The sequence below is a fragment of the Tenrec ecaudatus genome, chromosome 9 (assembly GCF_050624435.1).
Source record: "Tenrec ecaudatus isolate mTenEca1 chromosome 9, mTenEca1.hap1, whole genome shotgun sequence".
Lineage (NCBI taxonomy): Eukaryota > Metazoa > Chordata > Mammalia > Afrosoricida > Tenrecidae > Tenrec > Tenrec ecaudatus.
Genome location: NC_134538.1, coordinates 158,747,995 through 158,768,550, shown reverse-complemented (window position 1 = coordinate 158,768,550; position 20,556 = coordinate 158,747,995). Strand labels below are relative to the sequence as shown.

At 45.0% G+C, this 20,556-nt stretch overlaps 1 protein-coding gene across 1 annotated transcript; it reads left to right on the top strand.

The window, feature by feature from the left end:
- The first annotated feature begins 3,598 nt into the window (after window positions 1–3,598).
- Window positions 3,599–4,591, top strand: TAS2R38 (taste 2 receptor member 38). The gene has a single exon (XM_075557416.1). The coding sequence runs from the start codon at window positions 3,599–3,601 to the stop codon at window positions 4,589–4,591; it is 993 nt and encodes a 330-aa protein (XP_075413531.1).
- Window positions 4,592–20,556: the final 15,965 nt, after the last annotated feature.

The following is a 20,556-nucleotide window of genomic DNA, read 5'->3' as shown; positions in this document are numbered from 1 at the left end:
CAGCCCTCCGTTGCAGAAATGAAGGCATTAAGGCAGAGAAGTTCTATCATGTCCCAAGGTCACATAGAGAACAGGTGGCAGACCTGGGATGGATGGAAGTACCCCATCATTTAGAACAAACACAACTGTACAACAGAGAGTGACTGTGTTAGTCTGGGTGGACTAGAGAAACAAATTCACTGACACTCGTATGTGTGTAAGAAAGAGCTTTATATAATATAAAAGAGCAATTGTAGATTGAGAAAACAACAAGCCCAGTCCAGATCAAGTCTGTGAGTCCAATATTAGACTATATGTCCAATACCAGACTATATATTCCTCTTGACCCATACAACACATGCGATGATGCTGAATGCAGGAAGATCACAGGCCAGTGGGTGGAAAGTCTTGTGGATCCAGTGGCAGTGGAAGCATCTCAACACTGGTGCGGGTCTCCACATGGCTCCTCCAGCTCTAGGGCTCTGGCTCCATCAGCATTGCTCCATGTGGCTTGTCTGCAGGAATGTGAAGCAGAGAGTGTGTCCCACCTCCAGGAAGGAAGACAGGAGTTCCCAGAAGGCCATACCTTTACAGGGGCCTCAGTGGCTAGACTCCACCCCTTTGCAAGTTGACAGAAGATGATGTAACTGTCACAGTGATCCAAAGGCAGATCCATTGGCTCCTCCTGTCCTTCTGTCCACATTGAGTCCTTAATATGAATGAGGGATTGGCTAAGTCACAGAGAGGAGCAATAAGGAGCTGAGAAGGTAAACATTTGTAAATGTGTGTTATGGATCCCCAGAGTTGGGGAGAATGTCATGAAACATCATCTGTCTCTCTGAAAGGGGACTGGACTGAGATCATGATGGGCAACTTCCAGGACATGTACAGGTGTGCAGGGTGTGATCATGGACAGTAGGTGTTCCTGTAAGGATTGAGGAGGATTAGAGATGCCAGAAGAAAGAGAAGAAAGCTGGATTGCAGACATTAAAGCTAAGCAGGTTCCTTGTGTTGTATTGATTATGCAAAAGAATTCAACTGTGCAGATCCTCACACAGTATGGATAAAGTTGTCAAGAATGGGAATCCCAGCACACTTCATTGCACTCGTACCGAACCTGTGCACAGAACAAGAAGCAGTCGCTCCGACGGAACAAAGGAACGCTGCAGGGTTGAAAATCAGAAAAAGGTTGCATCAGCGATGTGTCCTTTCACCTTACTTATTCACTTTGTATGCTGAACAAATAATCAGAGAAACTGGAGAACATGAAGAAGAACACAGCATCAAGAGTGGAGAAAGGCTCACTAGCAACCTGTGATATGCAGATGACACAACTTGCTCACTAGGAGTGAAAAATCCTTGAAGCACCTACTGATGAAGATCAGAGACGACAGTCTTTGGTATGGATCCCACCACAACATAAGAAAACCTCATCCATAAGCAGCACCATCAGAAAAGGAGGAAAGATTCAAGTTGTCAAAGATGTCGTGTTGCTTGGGTCCATCGTCAACACCTATGAGAACAACAGCCAAAAATCAAATCAAGTATTGCGTTGGAGGAAATCTGCTGCACAAGGCTTTAAAGTGTTAGAACAAACAAACAATAGTGTCACCCTGAATACTAAGGTCTGCCTGACATACGCCAGGGTCTTTTCAATCACCTCACATGCGTGGGAAAGGTGGATAATTAATAAGGAAAACTGAAGAAAAACTAATGCATTTGAATGGTGGCTTGAGAAAAACATGTGGAATATCATAGATTTCCAGAAGAGCAAGCAAACAAATCTGTCTTGGCAGAAGTACACCCAGGAAGATCCTTAGAAGCAGGAATCATGAGACATCATTGTTCATATTTTAAAAAGGTGTGAGAGGGACCAATCACTGGGGAAAGGCAACATGCTTGGTAGAGGGTGAGTGAAAGAGAAATGGTTTGACTCTGTGGTTGCAGCGTTGGCTTTAAAATTCACCACCATCGTTTGGATGGCCCGCGACCCAGCAGCATTATGTTCGGCTGTGTGCAGGGTCCCAGTGAGTTGGAACGGATTCCATGATGCCTCACAACAATCACAAAGTTAGAGGTAGCCCTGGGAGTGCAAATGTGTGTCCTGGATGTGAGCCATCATATGCAACAGACTACTAAATATTTCATTTGCAAAAATGACATTGATTTTAAAATCTCAAGCACCATAAAGTGCCCCTCGGTGCTTTGGGTACAGGGATGGCATGATGTGAGTTTGTATTTTAATGGTCACTGTGGTTGATGGTGCCCTGGCGGCACACTGGATTGTTGTGTTGATCTGCTAATTGCAAGATCAATGGTTCAAGCCCACCAGTTGCTCTGTGGGAGAAAGATGAGGCTGTCTGCTCCCATAAAGATTCAAAAGTTTCAGGAACTCGACGAAGCTGTTCTAATTCATCCTATAGGGTCACCAGGACTTGGAACGGACTTGATGGCAATGAGTTTTACAGAGAGTGATTGGTTGCTTAGTGGGAAATGGGAAGAGGTGGGAGGCTGGAAATGCAGTGAAAAATGGAGGCAGCAAACCAGCAAAATTCCTGACTCTCTCGTGATAAAGTGCCCATCATGATCATCACAATGCTCCGCTTGCCAAGCATGCACTTGGCAAAGGAAAGAGGTTGAATGCAACTTTCGGCGATAGCATCGCAGCCTGCAGTCAGACCTGGAGGCTGCAGTAGGGACCAGACTTTTGTCCATATCAACACATCACCAATGATTCATGCAGGGATGCATTTGATTTGTGGTGCTGATGAAGGATGTTGAAAGGACCATGGACTGCTGAAAGGACAAACAGACCAGTCTTGGAAGAAGTACAACCAGAGTGAGCCTCAGAGGCATGGATGGAGAGACTTCATCTGGCATACTTTGGGCATGTTGTCAGGAGAGACAGTCCCTCGAGAAGAACATTATGCTTGGTACAGTAGAGGGATGCTGAGAAAGAGGAAGGCCCTCCATGAGATGGATTGACAGAACGGCCACAGCAAAGGGCTTATGCATAGGAGCCATTGTGAGGATGGTGCAGGACCGGGCAGTATTGAGTTCTCTAATGCACTGGGTCGCTATGAGTGGACACTGACTTGATGGCCCCTAACAACAACAACAAATGATAAGCGTGGTGCTTGAGCAGTAATGGAAGGCATGCAAATAGAACAAGACACTAGTCGGGGTTCTCACCCGCTTTGCCTACTGACAGACTCCTTAAAACGCATAAGCAAATATTCCTCTTCTTCTCGCCATCCAACCGATCCAGGTGGACATGCAAAGCCGGGATTGGAAAACCGAGACTCTTGTTTGCATGCCCACTACTGTGCTGTCACCTTCTGCAGAGAGGGTAGCTCAGGGGAGGCTTGGGTTTGCTACAAGTCTCCCTCCGAGTCAAGGAGAGTCATCAGACTTCCACTTCTAAAGATGAGTGCTTGTGTGTCTCCAAGTTATCCTCTACGGCCAGGACATTCCTCTGCGTTCACTGTCAGAATGGTGCATGTACCCCATCTGGCATAGACCCAGGGTGAGGGATAACCCCAGCCCACAGTGCCCGCATGCCTTCTCTGCTGGGTGCTTCCGGAGGCGTAGACTCTCAGCCAACTGGAGAAGTGACACCATGCTAACTCTCAGCCCCGTCGTCACCGTGTCCTATGAGGCCAAGAGTGTGTTTCTCCTGCTCTCCATCCTGGAGTTTACAGTGGGGGTCCTGGTCAATGCCTTCATCGTCGTGGTGAACGTCTTGGACATGCTAAGGAAGCAGCCGCTGAGCAGCTTTGACCTGGTGGTGTTGAGTCTCGGCATCATTCGGCTGCTCCTGCATGGACTGCTGTTTCTGGAGGCCATCCAGCTGACCCACTTCCAACAAATCAAGGACCCCCTGAGCATCAGCTACCAGATCATCCTTGTGCTCTGGATGGTTACCCACCAAGCCAGCCTCTGGCTGGCCACCTGCCTCAGCATCTTCTACTGCTCTAAGATCGTTCCTTTCTCCCACACCGTCCTGCTCCTCATCATTCGCTCTTTCTCCAGGAAGATGCCCCAGGTGCTGCTGGGGGTGACCTTTCTCTCCTGCATCTGCACGGTGCTCTGTTTGTTGGATTTCTTCAACAGATCTCGATTCATGTTCACAGCCGTGCTGCTCGTGAATAATACAGAAAGGGGGAACACGGAGATTCACTTATTTTACTCCTTCCTCTTCTGCAACCTGGGGTCCTTTCCCCCTTTCCTCTGCTTTCTAGGTTCTTCGGGCATGCTGATCGTCTCACTAGGGAAACACATGAGGACAATGCGGGCCCATGCCAGTGGCTCTCGTGACCCCAGCCTGGAGGCCCACATCAAAGCCCTCAAGTCACTTGTCTCTTTCCTCTGCTTCTACGTGGTGGCGTTCTGTGCCGCCCTCCTCTCGATGCCCTCTCTCATGCTCTGGCAGGACAAAGTAGGGGTCATGGTCTGTGTGGCAGTCATGGCAGCGTGCCCCTCTGGTCATTCGGTCATCCTGATCTCAGGTAGCGGCAGGCTTAGGAGGACAGCAGAGACCGTTCTACTCTGGGCACAGAGCAGCCTGAAGGTAAGGCCCTGCTACAAGCCAGATGCCCAGATGTCAAGCTGAACGTGGGCACAAAAAGGGGCCTCTTTGTGGGCAGGCCTCCAGTCCTGCACGGAACCCTCAGACCCTGCTCTAATTTCTCATCCTTTTGTTCTACAACAATGGACTCACTCAGAGAATGAAATAATTCCAGCTCTCTGCATGGCCAGGGCAAGTTGTTCTGGTTAGATGCCACCCAGTCACTTCCAACTCATAGCGAACCACCCAAAATAAACCGAAACACTGACCTGTCCTGAACCAGCCTCAACCGTGGCTTTATCGTTACAGCTCTAGTGTCGATCCATCCCACTGGGGGTCTTCCTCTTTTCAATCACCCTCTGACTTCCCAAGCATGAGAGGAGAGACTGGTCTTTCCTGACAATGTGCTCAGCACACATCAGATGCAGTCTCCCGTCCTCACTTCAAAGGGACAATCTCAGGCAAGTAGAGGGGCTTTGAAAGACTTGCATTTGGGGCTAACATTTTGGTATGAGTGTTTTTTTTATTTGTCCCATTTTTTGTTGTTGTTCCGCCTTGCCTTCTCTTTGGCTTAAAAAGCTCTTTCGGTATTTGATTTTAAATCCCCTCATGAAGTCTTAGCTATGCCCTTTTCATGAAATATTTAGTGCCTGCTTGAGAGATGACAATATCAATCCTTACCACAGTCGACTTACAGGGAATATTGTACTGCTTCATCTTGTCAAATGCGGTGACCACTGACCTCCATGCCTGATGCCATCCTTCACATATATTTTACATATACATCGATTATACATCCCACAATAAAATGTTATAAACTTTAATCCATCTGTTATCTTTCACAGACATCAAATAGTAGCAGCCCCCTTTTTAATGAAATTAAGGGAAGCAAAAGGCTAGTTGTTTACACTTGTCCATACATTTACCGTCCTGGTCCTCTCCAGCACCTCCTACAGAGCAAAGGTTCCGTCTCGTGACATCCAGCTAGAAAACTGCTCGTTAACATCTTGTGTACTACACATCTGTTGCCTACACTCCCTCTCACATTTTGTGCACATGGAAATATCTTTATTGGATTGTCATCTCTGAAAGATTTTTTTTTGCTAGGTATAGAAGTCTGTTCGCATTTGGGATTTTTTTCTGACAGCACTGCACTGTGTTCGTGACCACCATCCCCCACTGCACCCCACCCCTTTCCTGGTATCAAGTTAGTCATCGCCTCTCTCATTGTTTCCTCTACAAGGCGTCCGTTTCCTAGGAGTATTTTCAAGATGGGTGTTTTTTCTTTGATTTTTCATAATTTGACTCTGATGTGCCTCTGTGTAAGTTTCTTTGTAAATTCCCGATTTAAAGTTTGTCTCCCAGGTCTTGGGAGATGTCACCACGTCATTCTTTTACCTCCCCAAGCTCATCACTATATTTCACACTGATATCTCAGTGACAGCAGATGTTCCAGACTTATAGGAGCTCTCTGAAGTATTACTCTTTTCCTTATTCTAGGTTTCTGCCTGTGCATTCCCAAGGAGGGGCCCTTCCTTTAACCCTCATCCAAAGGAATGTCTCATGTGACCACGAATGCTGACCAACTTGGTACTGAAGTCTGATTTTCACACCAATCCTATTCATCTTCAAGCCATATCTTAAACATACCACTGAATGCCAGGCTGATGGGGACATCAGGTGTTCCCTGCTATAACACGTGACTCGTCACCTAAGTCGGAAGCTAATCCACATTCTGAACGCAAACTCTCAGACCTCTGGGCTAATTCTGATCCGTATTCCAATAACTCAGTTAGCACTGAACATTTCAGAGAGTCCAGCGTGCAGAAAATTTTCCATCCATCACGTTTTCAGCAGGAACATATATTCAGTGCTGTTGTGGTTGTGGTTGCTGTTTATACCTGTGTGCCTGGTGCTCCCTGTCTGGGTCACTTCCCTCCTTCAGTCCAAATCAGCTCTGCGCTACATTAAGCTCTGCGGTACCAAGACAGCTCCGCGGTGCATTAAGTTACGACCCCAAGCCTGTTTTTGCTATCCAGTTGAATCTCTTTAAGGTTTTTTTTAAAAGAACATTCTACTAGGGGTTTTTCCCATGAGCTGTGTGTATCAAATATTTAGTAAGAGATACCTTGGGGAGAGAAGCAAGCAGAGCATCAGGGAGGTTTGCAGTTAAGTAGAATTTTGAAATGTGAGTTAGCTCTAAGGTGCAATGAATAATGAGGCATGATATGTGTATAGTAGAATCTTACAGCTTAGTTGGGGAAGAGACACAAACAGGGACGCAACATTTAAGAACTGCTAAGAGGCTTCCCAAATCTAATGGCATATGTAACAAAACAACAACCAAAAATTCAAGTTAGCCAGGCTAAAGTGAGATGGAAGGGCACAAGTTTGTAAAAGGAAATAGACATGGCATATCCCATAAATGTTAGTCAAGTTCAGTTTATGAAGCCAAACACAATCGAGGGTATTTCATTTTTTAGAGTCTCTGAGTGGTGCAAAAGGTCAACTTGTTTGGCTCCTGGCCAAAAGGTTGGGTGTGCAAATTCACCCCCAGATGCATCTGAAATAAGATCTAGCAACCCACTACTGAAAACTAGCCACTGAAAATCATATGGAGTATACGATTCTGTTCTGAGGCATGCGGGTGACCATGAATTGAAATCGGTTCCCTGGTAACTGGTTTTGAATTGGTTACAAGAGAAACTTAGATAGGGCAGTGGTGTACTCACAACAGCGGTTGTATAACAGTGTCTCTATAAACACTGTGTTGGTTTGATCTGAAGGGTAGAGAACAGAGAGCCATTTGCACTCCAAATGCAGTAAAAGATTTCAATCAGTATGCAGGCAGTGGAAATGAAAAAGTTAGACCACAAAATAAATTTTAAAAAATTTTTAAAGTTAGACCACATATGAGAGATTTTGGAAAACGCCCTCACTTAGTGTTGGTAGAAAAGGGAGCCTTGAGAAATCTGTCTGTATGTGAGTTGCAAGCTTATGCAATCACTGCCATAAATAAAGAAGTTAAAAGAGGAAGTCCGTTTGAGTGAGGAGGAAATGATGAACAGGATTTGGGTTTATTATTATTGGATTGACATCATGTCATCTAGTCTGAAAACATCAGAAGGCTTTTGGAAATGAAGAAATGAAATTTAGAGTAGAACTAGAAGTGACTTTGGGGTCATCAAATAGAAATCAACTGAAAAGGGTCACTGAGTTGGATTATAGAGGGAAAGTGAAAGTATTAGCAAGAATAGAGACGTTGGAGGAGGAGGCAGGGTGCCAGAGTTCATGAGAATGATGGCAGTGGACTTGGCAACAATGGCTTTTGTGTTCCAACCAGGATGTGTCCAACAATTCCTTCCCAGACCATATTAAAGAGTATATTCTTGGTTCTTCGCATCCAACCTTGGAATTTCATCTTTAAAAACTACAACAAAAAATCATAAGGCATGAAATCTAGACGCTTCGCACAGCTCTGGTTTTCTATCACCAGCAGAAATGAGAAGAAACAAGACTTCTCTGTAGTGAAACCTGTCTTGTTTAGTTCCTGAAATTCCAGAGATCCGGCTCTAGCCTTGCTCTGCTTTGCTTGTCTGGCACACTCTTCATCATATTCCAAGAGCCCATAGATTTCAGCTTTGCCTAAATCCATTTGAAATACATTACAGGCGCTTGCAACCAAAAGAGCAAGGATGTCGGCAGAGTCCATGAACAGACATCTAGAGGAGAAACAAGCATCCAAGTCTGTTGTGACCCGGAAATAAGCTTCAATCTTAGAAGGCCCTCGCTCAGACCCCTCCCCCACCCCTGGGGAATTTACACAGTGGACAACTAGCTTCAGGGGTACAGGCACACAGGATCTAGGGGACTGGGTTATTGCTAGAAACTCTTTCACAATGTATGTTATTCTACTTGATCCATTTTGACTTCAAGGTGTATTTATCTTAACAATTGATTAAATGTAAGTAAAAGTATATGTATGTAATTAATGGTGCTACTTCCTTACATTTTGAGAAAATGTCTTGTAAAAAGGGCTGAGGTAGGGATGGGCATGCTATAGCTGTCAAGCCTAAGTTCACCTGTGACAAGAAAGCCCTACCTACTTGGTAAGTACCTTGGACAAATGCCCCCAGAGCCTGCCCACCCACTAGAAGTTCTATTTCCAGTCCTTCAGCAGAGAGACTTGAGGGACCCCGAGCTCAGGCCAAACACAGAGGTGGGAAAAACTGAAAAAGGAAGACCATTGATGAAAAAGTACATTTGTGGTGATTTGAATTCTCTTTCTTTAAAAAAAAAAAAAAGTCCACGTCCTAATTCCCAGAACCTGATTTCTGTTAGCTGACTTGGAAGAAGAGTCTTTGTAGATATATTTGAGGATCTTAAAATGAGGAAATTATCCGGGATTTAAAAGGACCCCTGGTGGTGTAGTGGTTATGCAATTGACTGCTAACTAAGGGGTCAGCAGCTCAAAACACCAGCCACTCTGCAGGAGAAAGGAGCCTTTCTACTCCTGTAAAGAGTGACAGTCTCAGAAAGCCACAGGGGCAGTTCTACCTGTCTTACAGGGTCACTATGGATCAGGCTTGACTAGATGGCTATGAGTTGAATGGGTTAGACTGATGGGCCATGGAAGAGTCCATGGTCTGTGTCATGTGGCTGGGCTATGGATCTCGGGCAGTATTTGCCAGACACTGGACTTGCTCCTCTTCAATAATGTAAAACAATCTACTCATTTTTCCATGATATGACTATCCAATCGATCAAAAGGGAAGTTTCCTTGGGGTTATGGCCCATTCCAGCCATGATATTTTTCAATTGCCTTATATGCATGTGAGGAGGCCTGGTGGTGCAGTGGTTAGACATTCATGCAGTGGTTAGACATTCAGCTGTGACCCCTGACATCAGCAGTTTGAAACCACCAGCCGCTCCGCAGGAGAAAGACATCTTTCTACTCCTGTAAAGAGTTACGGTCTCAGAAACCCACAGGGGCAGTTCTTCCCTGTCCTATAGGGTCACTATGTTGGGTTTTCCGACCAATATGGCTCCCATAGGAACATGTAGGTGGAGTTTAGGCTGTCAATCAGGCCTAAACCAGGCTTGGTTGAAAGGCCAGCGAGATAAATGGCTTTCCAAGGAAGGCTTCCAAGTCTCCCTCTCTCTGTCTCCCTGGTGATCTGACCAGTGAGCTGCTGCCTGAGCTAGTCCTTCAGCTCAACTGTATGCTGCACTACCTATGGGCCAAGCCAACACATGGATAGTGTATCTTTGCCATGCATCACTAGAGCTTAAGGCTCCATCGGGGCCTGCTTCACTATGCTCCCGAGCTACTGGCCTCTGCGAGGGCTCCACTTATCTTCCTGCTGTTGCCACCCCTCCCTGCCAGGTCTGCTGCCTTCAGGTTGACTTTGCTTGTCTTGCCCAAAGGCAGATTCCACTGTCTGCTTCATGGACCTTGGACCAGCAGCCTTTGTGAGTTGAGAAGGACCTTCATTATATTAACTGTTCCACAAAAGTGAGTTGAACTGAGCCCTCTGTACTAACTAGCTGTTGTATTCCTTCTTGCTATATAAACCTATATATATATATATATATATATATATATATATATATATATATATATATATATATATATATAAAATCATAAGTGTCCTGGTTTTATTTCTCTAGAGAACCCTGTCTAACATACTATGAATCAGTATCGAATCCATGGTAATGAGTTTGGTGTTTTGTTTCTGTTTGTTTTTTTGGGGGGGAGGGTTCGTATGTGTGTGAAAGTTAGACATTACATAAAGAGGACCAGAGAAGAATCAATGCATTTGAGTTGTGATGCACGAAGAATATTGAAAGTACTATGGACTGCTGCAAAGACAAATAGATCTATCTTGGAAAAAGTATAGTCTGAGTGCTCCTTAGAGACAAGGATGGCAAGACTTCGTCTTATATACTGTGGACAACCAGTGCCTGGGAAAGGACATCGTGCTTGGTAAACTAGAGGGACAGAGATTGAGGAAGGCCCTCAAGGAGAGAGATTGTCACAGTGGCTGCAACCATGAGGGCAAGCACAGGAACAATTGTGAGGTTGACACAGGACCAGGAAGTGTTTCCTTCTGTTGTACATAGAGCTGCTTTGAATCAGACTGACTCAGTGGCACCTAAGAACAACTTCCCTAATAGACTCCATAATCATGAATATTGTTTGCATTTTCTGTGTAGCTATTACAACAAGTGATCGAACCGAGGAGAGAAGTCAAGAATGTCACTGCAGGATGGCCAGTCAAGAGGTTACAGGAGGGAGGTGTGTCTACCCTCTGCCTCATTATAATCCATTTGGGACTGATATTGAGTTTGGTGCTCCTTCACCCTTATGAAGTCAGAGGGGACCGTGTCTTTCTAACAGTGGGAAGGCATAAAGTCCACTACTGAACCACCCTGCTGTACCAGCATAGAGTCGTCAGAGAGTAAGCTTGGGGGTTTTGTAACCATCGTTCTCCATGGTTTCACATCACACCTGCAACACTGACTAATTCTGAAACACCATAATACCTACTCATAGGTGAATGGGTAAATAAATGTTGATATACCCATGAATTAGTATACTATCTGTGACAGGTTTTAGATCAACTTGGGTGGTCCAGGATTCTCTCCTGATATGATCTAGCCTAGTGGGGCCAGCTCCATGATGGGCTCTTCTGTGAAGCAGCCGACCAGTGGTGGGAAGAATAGATCCCCTTCATCTGGTCACAGCCTTGATGCAATTGAGGGGATTTCATTCAGGGGTGGCCTTCTCTTCGTATAAATTGACATGTGTGGAAGCTAGCTCACTGCCACTGCAGGATTTGGATTCTGCATCTGGTTCATTGATCTCCTGTTACATGGCCTGCCGGTCCTAGAAGTCATCAGCAGACTACCGGTATTGGATTCATTCATCCTCAAAGTCATTCAAGTTGGCATCTCTCGGCCTGTGGTCATCCTGCCTCATCTTCCTGCTCCCTGTTCATCAGCCCCTGCAGCTACAAGAGTCAGGAGAAGCCTCCAGCTGATATCTGACCCACAGTGTTGAAGAGAAGTGGACTTGCCCACTTGTACAATGGTGTGAACCAATATATATATATATATATATACACACACACAAAAAGCATCACGAGTTGTGCTTCTCAAGAGAATCTAACTGAACACATGACTTCACAGAGAAATTGAACACAGATGATCTCACGAACACGCTGTTGTACCTTTGAAAACCAAGTTTTAAGTTGATTTCTAAGGCATGACTCCATGTGTGTAGAGCTGAAGACCTACACACCACTGTCACATATTCCATGGGGTTACAGGATGTGGTAAAAGTATAGAAATTTGTGTAAGAATGGTAAACATGAAATGCAGCAGCAGCCATGTTTGTTTGTCTAATTGTCTTGCTTTTGTATAATCTTATATAAATGAACCCATCATCCTCTCTTGCTTAGAAACACTGTGCTTTGGGGAAACTTGTTTAGCTATAAATAATCTAGCCTTCTTCCATACACTGACATTAGTTTTCAAAAATCAAAAAAAGATAGCACAAAATAAATGAAGTCATAAAATAAAATATCAAATTCCAGCCTATGTCCTTGGATTTTAAACGCCTCAGACAAAGATTCCATTCATATTTAGAAGAGCTTATCCTTGAAGATGACTATTTCCTGTTACAAAGAAGAATGCACTTAAGGGTTACCACTAGCAAGAGAATTCCGGCTGAGTTCTATACTAAACATCACAATGAATAATAGGAAGCTGAAAATTACATGTGTGTATATGTGATATGTCTAGTTCCAGATCAAAGGCACATATCAATTTCTGTCAGGTCACAGTATCTGTCTCATAGTGACCCTATAAGTGACAATAGAATGGCTCCACATGGTTCCTAAGGATATAAATAGTTACAGAAGCAGATTGCCTAATCTCTCTCCCCTATGACCTCTGGTGGGTTTGAACCACCAACCTTGTGGCTATCATTCCAACACTTAACCCACTGCAACCAGATATATGGAATTATAAAACATGGGTTTAATAATTAACAGTCCTACTTTTCAATGTGTGCTTTTCAATTGATTTAAGATACCATCTCCAACATCAGACATATTATGTTAATGAGTTCAATGCGGTAAAAATTAAGTTTCCTTTTTAGTTCTGATATTTGTGTTATTGATTTTCAGGCTGTTTTAGGCATCTGAGTTGGTAAATCACTGATTGATGAGTCACAACACTCCAACATGAAGCTCAGCACCAAGGAGTCAAGGCCTGCTCTGTGAATATACAGGACAGAGGAGAGCAGTCCCTGAGGTTCAGAGACTGTAGCTCTTTATGAGAGTAGAAACCCCATCTTTCTCCCTCAGAGTGGCTGGTGGTTTTGAACTTCGGACCTTGCGGATCACTGCCAAATGCATACCCACCACACCAACAGTCACAACACTACTAAAGGAAAAAGTCTTGTGTCACTCAAAAAGAAGTGGTGGCGGGGGGGGGGGGGGGTTGGGAATCCCTGGCATTGATGTTTGATGGTACACTCATACCCCCACCTTCGAGTTGATGCTGACTCATAGTGACCCTATAGGACAGAGCAGAATGGCCTCCGTGGATTTCCAAGACTGTAAATCTTCACGGGAGTAGAACACCTCCTCTTAGAAACATAAAAAGGTGACATCCACAGCTTCTGCACCCTCAGTGCAGTGAACTCACTGTTTACACCAATCCCCAACACGAAATATAGTGGGGGGGGGGGTTGTTTTTACAATTGGATAACTGGTCAATTCAAAGGGTTTTTCTTAAACCAAGAAATAATCTTCCCCAAAGGTGATGGCAAACTTCATACTCACCATACAAAATGTCCACTTTACCATAAAACTCTCCGCAGCTTATGCTTGTTTCCAAGTCTTCCAAAGCTAAGGCCACCGTGTAGCAAGAGCATCCCCGGTTTTCTGTTTTTATAACCGTGTCAGTCCAGGTGGCCTAAAGAAAAAAATCCAGGGAGACTCATATGTGTGTAAGAAAGAGCTTTACATACAAGAACAATTGAATATCGAGAAAACATCCCAGGCCACTCTAGATCAAGTCCATCAGTCCGATGTTAGCCCATATGTCCGATATCAATCTATAAAGTCCTCTTCAGACTCATGAAACACGTGCAATGATGCTGAATGCAGGACAATCACAGGCCAGGGTGAGGGAAGTCTTGTGGATCCAGTGGCATTGTAAGCCTCTCAGTGCTGGCAGGGGTGTCCACGTGGCTTCTTGAGCTCAGGGCACTCATGTAGTTCCATGCGTCTTGTCAGCTGCAATGTCTCCCAGGGAGTGAGCAGATAGAGAGTGTCTCTCACCTCCAAGGAGGAAATACAGGAGTTCCCAGAATCCTCAGGAGAAGGCCATACCTACACAGAGGTCTCATTGGCTATATATCCTGATTGACAGGCTAGACCCCACCCCTACACTCTTAATCCTCAAATTTATACCAGCTTATGTAATTACCACACTAACCAATTTTTGTATTGCTGTACAGGTCTTTATCTATTTTGTCTAAGTTTAACATTTCTTTTAAAAAATTCAAAATTTTATAATGTTTCCAATGAACATGTACACAGCAAATCAAGTTCTCGTTTAACAATTTCTATACAGCTTGTATAATGGCACTGGTTACTCTTTTTTTCAATCCTAAAGAAAGCAGAGGGGACCAGCTACTTTGTGGAGGAGATGCTGATAGGTCTGTTGGTGAGTGTGGGGGGTGGCTGGGAGAATGAGAACTAACCACGCAGCCAGTGGGAAGGGATGATAAACAATGAGTGGAGGGGGGACAGATTTTAGATACCTGGGTAGACAATACAAATTCATTTCTACCCACCCTTCAGTGAACCAAAGCACCAGGTGGACTAAACACCAGGATGATCAGGAAACCGACCTGGCAAGCAGCAGGGCATAATGCAGGGGCTACACCAAAAGAACATAACATAGAGGTCCCACTAATGAATTGAACCATTCCTCGAAGCTGCCTGCACCCTTGGGTGAGGGCTGGGGTACTTGGATGGGAGAGGAAGCAAAGTGACTGTCCTAGGATTGTGGAAGTTTCAGTCATTGAACCTTTGGGGGGAACCCCCGACTTGGTGGGTGTCCAATGAAAAGGGACCCAAGATCACCATCCATGTGCCTCAATGCCCACCCTGCAGGAGCACGACAGGTTGGGACCCAATGAGCAGGAATCTACACTTGGAAGAACTGACCCAGGAAAAACTCCACTAGTCTCAGTCTCCACACTTAAGGTCAACAGAGCCCATCAAATGAGAGATCAAACTGTGGAGGACCAACTCTCACGGGTTGTGGCTCAAGGTGGAACTGTACTCGCACAGACTCCTCTTACCGGCAGTGTCTGCAGTGTTGTCATTGGGGAAATTGATGGCTATAACAGTGTAATTGACTTATACCAGTGGTTCTCAACCTTCCAATGCCATGACCCTGTCACACAGTTCCTCATGTTGTGGCGACCCCCAACCATAATTATTTTTGTTGCTGCTTCATAACTGTAATTTTGCTACTGTTATGAATCAGGTGACCCCTGTGAAAGGGTCCTTCAATCCCCAAAGGGGTCACGACCTACAAGGTGAGAACAACTGACTTACACCCTGGGGGTGATTGACAATGCTGTACTCCTGTGTTTATATGGGTTTTGCTTTCCTGCTTGTAGCTTGCTTGCTTTGTTGTTGTTTTTGTTCTTTCTTTCTTATTTTTTCCTTTGGTGTGTATGTCCTGGTAATTTGGTTGCTGGTTGGCTCTGGCTGCTAGTGAGGCAGTTGGTGTATACGGTCTGATTTTGTCATGTTACAACAGCCAAAGTAAACTTGAGACATGCAAACCCCACGGACAAGCAGATGGGGTCTGGGCCCCTACTTGACTCTAGCCCTCACTCAAGAACACTTAGTTCTGATCACATGGCCCTGCTGGATACTCACCCTCATGAAATGATCACTGAAGAGAAGGTGCTACAGCAACGTATGGTGAAGAAACTAGATGATTCCCGACTGTGGATCAGAGTAGTGGCTGGGGTATTAAAGGCTTGTATTCAAATAAGCAGCCATCTAAGCAAGGAGTCAACTAAGTCCACACAGAAGAAGCACACTAGCTTGTTTGATCCAAAGATGACAGTTATAAAATTCTAATATGGCAAAAAGTATCAGAGCTAAAATTATGAACACTCAATGTGTAGAGGACTACAGATGACAGTGGGACCCCAAAACCCATCTGCAGAGTATCAAGTCAGACTGAACCGCTGGCAGATCCACTCTAGCCAAAGGCAAGAATCTTCAACAGCCTTCCTACCAGGCAGCGACCACTGTCGTCTTGCATATGCTGAATCAAACTTGATGCTTGGTCAGATGAGCTCCCTACAGACCCAACCTGTATCGGTCTTGGTGCAAGTACCTCTTACTTATTCCAGGACAGAAATTTCTTCCCTGGCTTTTTGATGGAGGTGCTTTCTTTCTTGTATATTATTTGTATGTTGGTCTTTATATTATTAGTCTTTAATCCTGACCACCTTATTTCAATTATTTTTTTATGGTTTCTGTTGGTTTTCCCAGTTTGTGGTGCACAGGAAGAGTGGCTGCATAGTGATAGTAACTGATACAAGGGCTGATCGGGGATGCAGGAGTGGGGAATGGGTGATTGGGAGGGGAATGGGATTTCACAAATAAAAAAATGAACACTGAGTCTGGGAGGGAGCACCAGGACTTACTGTGTTTGCACAATTCATTCTAAAGACGAGTTGACCATGGGGCAGGGGAGATGTTCTAAAATTGAATATGGTAATGATAGTACAATTCTCCTTATGTGATTGAATGATTACACTATTGAATTGTATGATATGTAAATTATGTACCAATAAAACTGTTATAAAAAGTAGAGTCCAGGCAAGGGATCTGCTAAAATAAAGCAGAATGTTGGTTTCTTGGGTGGGTTGCAGGGGGTGGTTGTGGGAAATGGAGAGCTAATGACAATGTGTACAAGAAAGAAGGAAATGTTCTAAAATTCATTGTGGTGATGATTGTACTTCTTAATATGAATGAATTGCTGAATTGTCCAATGTGTGGATTTTATGCCAATATTTTTTTAAAAGAAGGCAGAATATAAATTTCAAAAAGAACAAGGATGATTTAAAAGGCAAAACAAGCGATGTTAAATTTTAACCTAAATGTACCAACATTAATTGACTTTTCACATCTCTGGTCGATATTCCCAGGGCACCCCATGAAGGCTTACTCCCCCTGAGGTCTCTTCAACTGGATTTGGGATTTTCATTATCTTTCGTAGCCTTCTGTCAATCAGGGGCTCAGGATTTAACCTCTAATACATTTCCTTTCTCTGATCTTGGACTTAATGATTCATAATCCTTCGATCACACGGGCTAGTGTGCTTCTTCCGTTTAGGCTTAGCTGGAGTTTAACATTTCAGTGGCTTGAATTGGCTCATGAGATTATCTTAGTATATTTTACAGGTTATAAATAGGTAAGAGACATAATTTAGGTAGATGGTTGATAGATGATAGAGAGAGAGTTTAGATTTGTAAAAGGTTTATGCGTGCATAGATGGGTCCATTCTGACTCATATGAACCATATATGTGGCAGCATTAAGTGTGCTCAGCCCTTCGCCTCATCCTCACTGTCTCCAGGTGCTCCAGTTCATCCTTGCAGCTGGCGTGCCAGTCTCTGTCCCTGAGGGTTTCCTGCCTTCACCAGTTCTCGGCTTCACCAAACGTGATGTCCTCTTCCACTAATTAGTACTTCCTGGTGATGTAGCCAGAGCAAGCAAGCCAGGAAATATTTGGTGATGATCCATGTTTCCTTGGACTGATTTTCAGAAGTTAGTGACCTAGTTTGTTCTTGGCTGTCTTCGTGTGGAAACACTGCTGACACCTGTGCACCATTGGAGATTCTGCTGGGATCTAAAATACCAGTGACAGAGTCTCCGGCACAACAGCACTGGGCTGCTCAGAGTCCGTGAAGTATGGAGGGATTGAAATACCTGTCTGCATGTCTTCTTCATTTTTAATGATGTTTGGGGTGTGTGTGTGTGTGTGTGTGTGTGTGTGTGTGTGTGTGTGTGTGTTGAGCAATAGGTTTCCCTGTTGAGAATTCAACTCATCATTAAAACTATGGATTGTTCTCAGGGTCCAGATGTCAGGGATGCCTGGTACATTGTGCAAATGACCACATCCAGGACTATTTTCGCACTGCTTCCTGGCGGCTGAAGCAAGTTCCTCTCCATCATGAAATATTGCCACACAGCTCTAAGCTCTCGTCCAGTCTGCATCGCACAGACAGCATCACGGGATTTCTTCCCAAGTCACACTCGCTAATTCGTCTTTTCTCAACACACGGAGATGCGTCATTTTTGTTGTTGTCACATTGCCTGTTCCATTTTACTATATTCATCGACTACCTAAAAGGTTCCATCCATATTACCAGTAAGCATATTAGCATGTCTGTCATTGCTTCAATCAGCTGCCATGTAACACATCAGAGATTATTTCATTTTTCTCCAAAAAGTTCTCGGCCATTCCCAATCTTCTGATCGACAGTATTTTGACCAGGATCTATTCGTGAATGTTTAATTCTGCAGAAGTCATATAATTTCCACTTGACTCCAGAGAATCCTCCAGACACTCACCATTTGGACAAGGTTTGATGGCAATATTTTTTTTTTCACTAAAACAAGCAAACAAATGAACTCACTGCCTGGATTCCAACTCATCACAGTCCTCCAGGAGTGGGCAGAACCGTCCCTGTGGGTTTCTAAGACACATTACAGGACTATAAAGCCTCGTCTTTCTCCTGCAAGTGGTGCGCTGGAGCGGCTCACCTTGCAGTTAGCAACCCAACTCCTAGCCCACCAGGGATCCTCCTATTTTAGGTACACTCAGAAATTCATGCTGTGGAAGCTCCCTTTGCTTCAACTAGTAAAATTTTCACCATGGGTCTTTTCTGTGGAATAGCTGTAGCTCTTTAAGTTATGTTTTGTCTTTGTTTGGGCAAAGACATTTTGCCTTTGTAAAACATAACCTACTTCTCTTTTGCAAAGAAATATGTTTCCTCCCACTTTGGGGGGAACCTGTGGCCCCTTTATTCTACTTTTCAGCTCACCCTTTCAACAGAGGCATGAGCGCCAACACGTGTGGTTTTGTTTGAAACTTTGCTCACACGTGCTAAGGAGCTGAGGCAGAACCATGCAGTAGACTCTCAGGAAGGTGCTATGTAAGTGGAGGCTGGCTGCTCCGTTAGCTGGAAAGGAGCAGGGAGTCAGAAAGACATCGGGCATACAGAAATATTCAAATGATGAGACATTGACATTTCATGTCCTTATTTTGACGCAACCAGTGGTGCATGTCACCCTTGGTTTTCTTCTGCCTGTACATTGGGGGTGAGAAACTAAAGCAATGAACCCCATCCTTGGGGAAAGCGACTGATGTTTTCATTCACTCGTGTCGGTGTCCCTAATGACACGAGGGGATCCAAATCATCAGTAGTCGCATCTGCTCGTGCGAGAGAGAAAGGGGTGCTATGTTCTGGCGACGAAAGGAACAATTAAGCTAATTTAGTTTGGGATCTTGGAAAAACTGGCAATAAATAGTAGATTTATCCTTCAAAAAAAGAGGAAGAGAGCGAGAGAAGGGGGTTCCAGAAGAATACAGAGAATTTCTAAACACCCTTTTCCCAAAATCCCTCTTTGCTGCCATTTTACAGCAGCACAGACAAGGGGAGCCCCTGATGAGGTGCTTTATTTTCTGACTTCTCCTAAAGATGTTCTCCTGGATATTAGCCTCCCCACCCTCACCCCCAGACACATAAGCAGGGGCCTTCCTTCTGCCACGACTTCAGTTTCCTTCCCCTCCCTCCCCGCCTACTCCTTCTGCCAAGAATGCAGAACAGGAAACTGTGCTTGACCAGGAGCGGTGCCCACACAGACTGTGAAGAGGGAGGACGAGACCTGAACAGACGAGGCATCCTCCTGGGGGAAGGGACCTCTGTCTACTACACCAGTCAGCCAGCCCTCCAGGGGGAGAGCAGGTGAGTCTGTCTGTATGTCTGTCCTAGCTGCACAGATGGTGGGCTCTCTTGCAATGCCCAAACCCTCGGGGATGCCTGTCCTGGCATAGTCTTTAAAAGACTGGGGCTGCCAACGGCTGGAAGGAATATGGCCAAGACTACTGAGCAGAAGTCTATGGCTCAAGGCCCACTTCACAGCAGACAGGTGTATTTCACTAGGAGAGTTTGTTGTTGTTGATGATGATGTTGTTGTTGTTTGTTGTTAGTTTCCTTTGAGTCGGCTCCAATTCACGGTGACCCCCACGAACAACAAACTAAAACACTGCCCAGCCGTGCACACCTTCATGATGCTTGGCTATTCTCGATACTGTACGCAATCTTTTATTTTTGCCGACCATGATGTCATTTTCTAGTCACTCGCCCTTCCCGTAAGGCAAAGGAACAGCCGCGAGGATGGCACGGGACCAGGCAGTGTTTCATTCTGTTGTGCACAGGGTTGCTTGGGTCAGAGCCAACTCGATGGCACCTAGCAACCACCTCAGTCTTTCCTGATGATGTGCTCGAAGTCAGTAAACCGAGGTCTCTCCACCCCTGCTTCTGAGGAGGATAAGGGCTGTATTCCCCCGTGGCTGATTTGTTTGTCCTTCCCACAGTCCACAGTAAATTCAAGAGGAGCTTAGGACCTGCAGATGAGGATGGTACTGAGGACCAGATATGGGAGATGGGTAGAGGGACATCTTGCCAAGTTAAAAGGCTCCCCAGCTGCACTAGGTCCCGCCTGTTCCCTGGGCAGGGACTGGGCCCCCTCCTGGTATGTGTCCCGGTCTTCCAAAACCCCACAGCTACCCTGAGCAAACAGATTAGGGGGTCTTGGTGGCAAGAAACCACACCGCCCATATTCTGATGGTGCTGTGCTCTGGTCCCTGCAGGCCCTCCCCATCGCCATC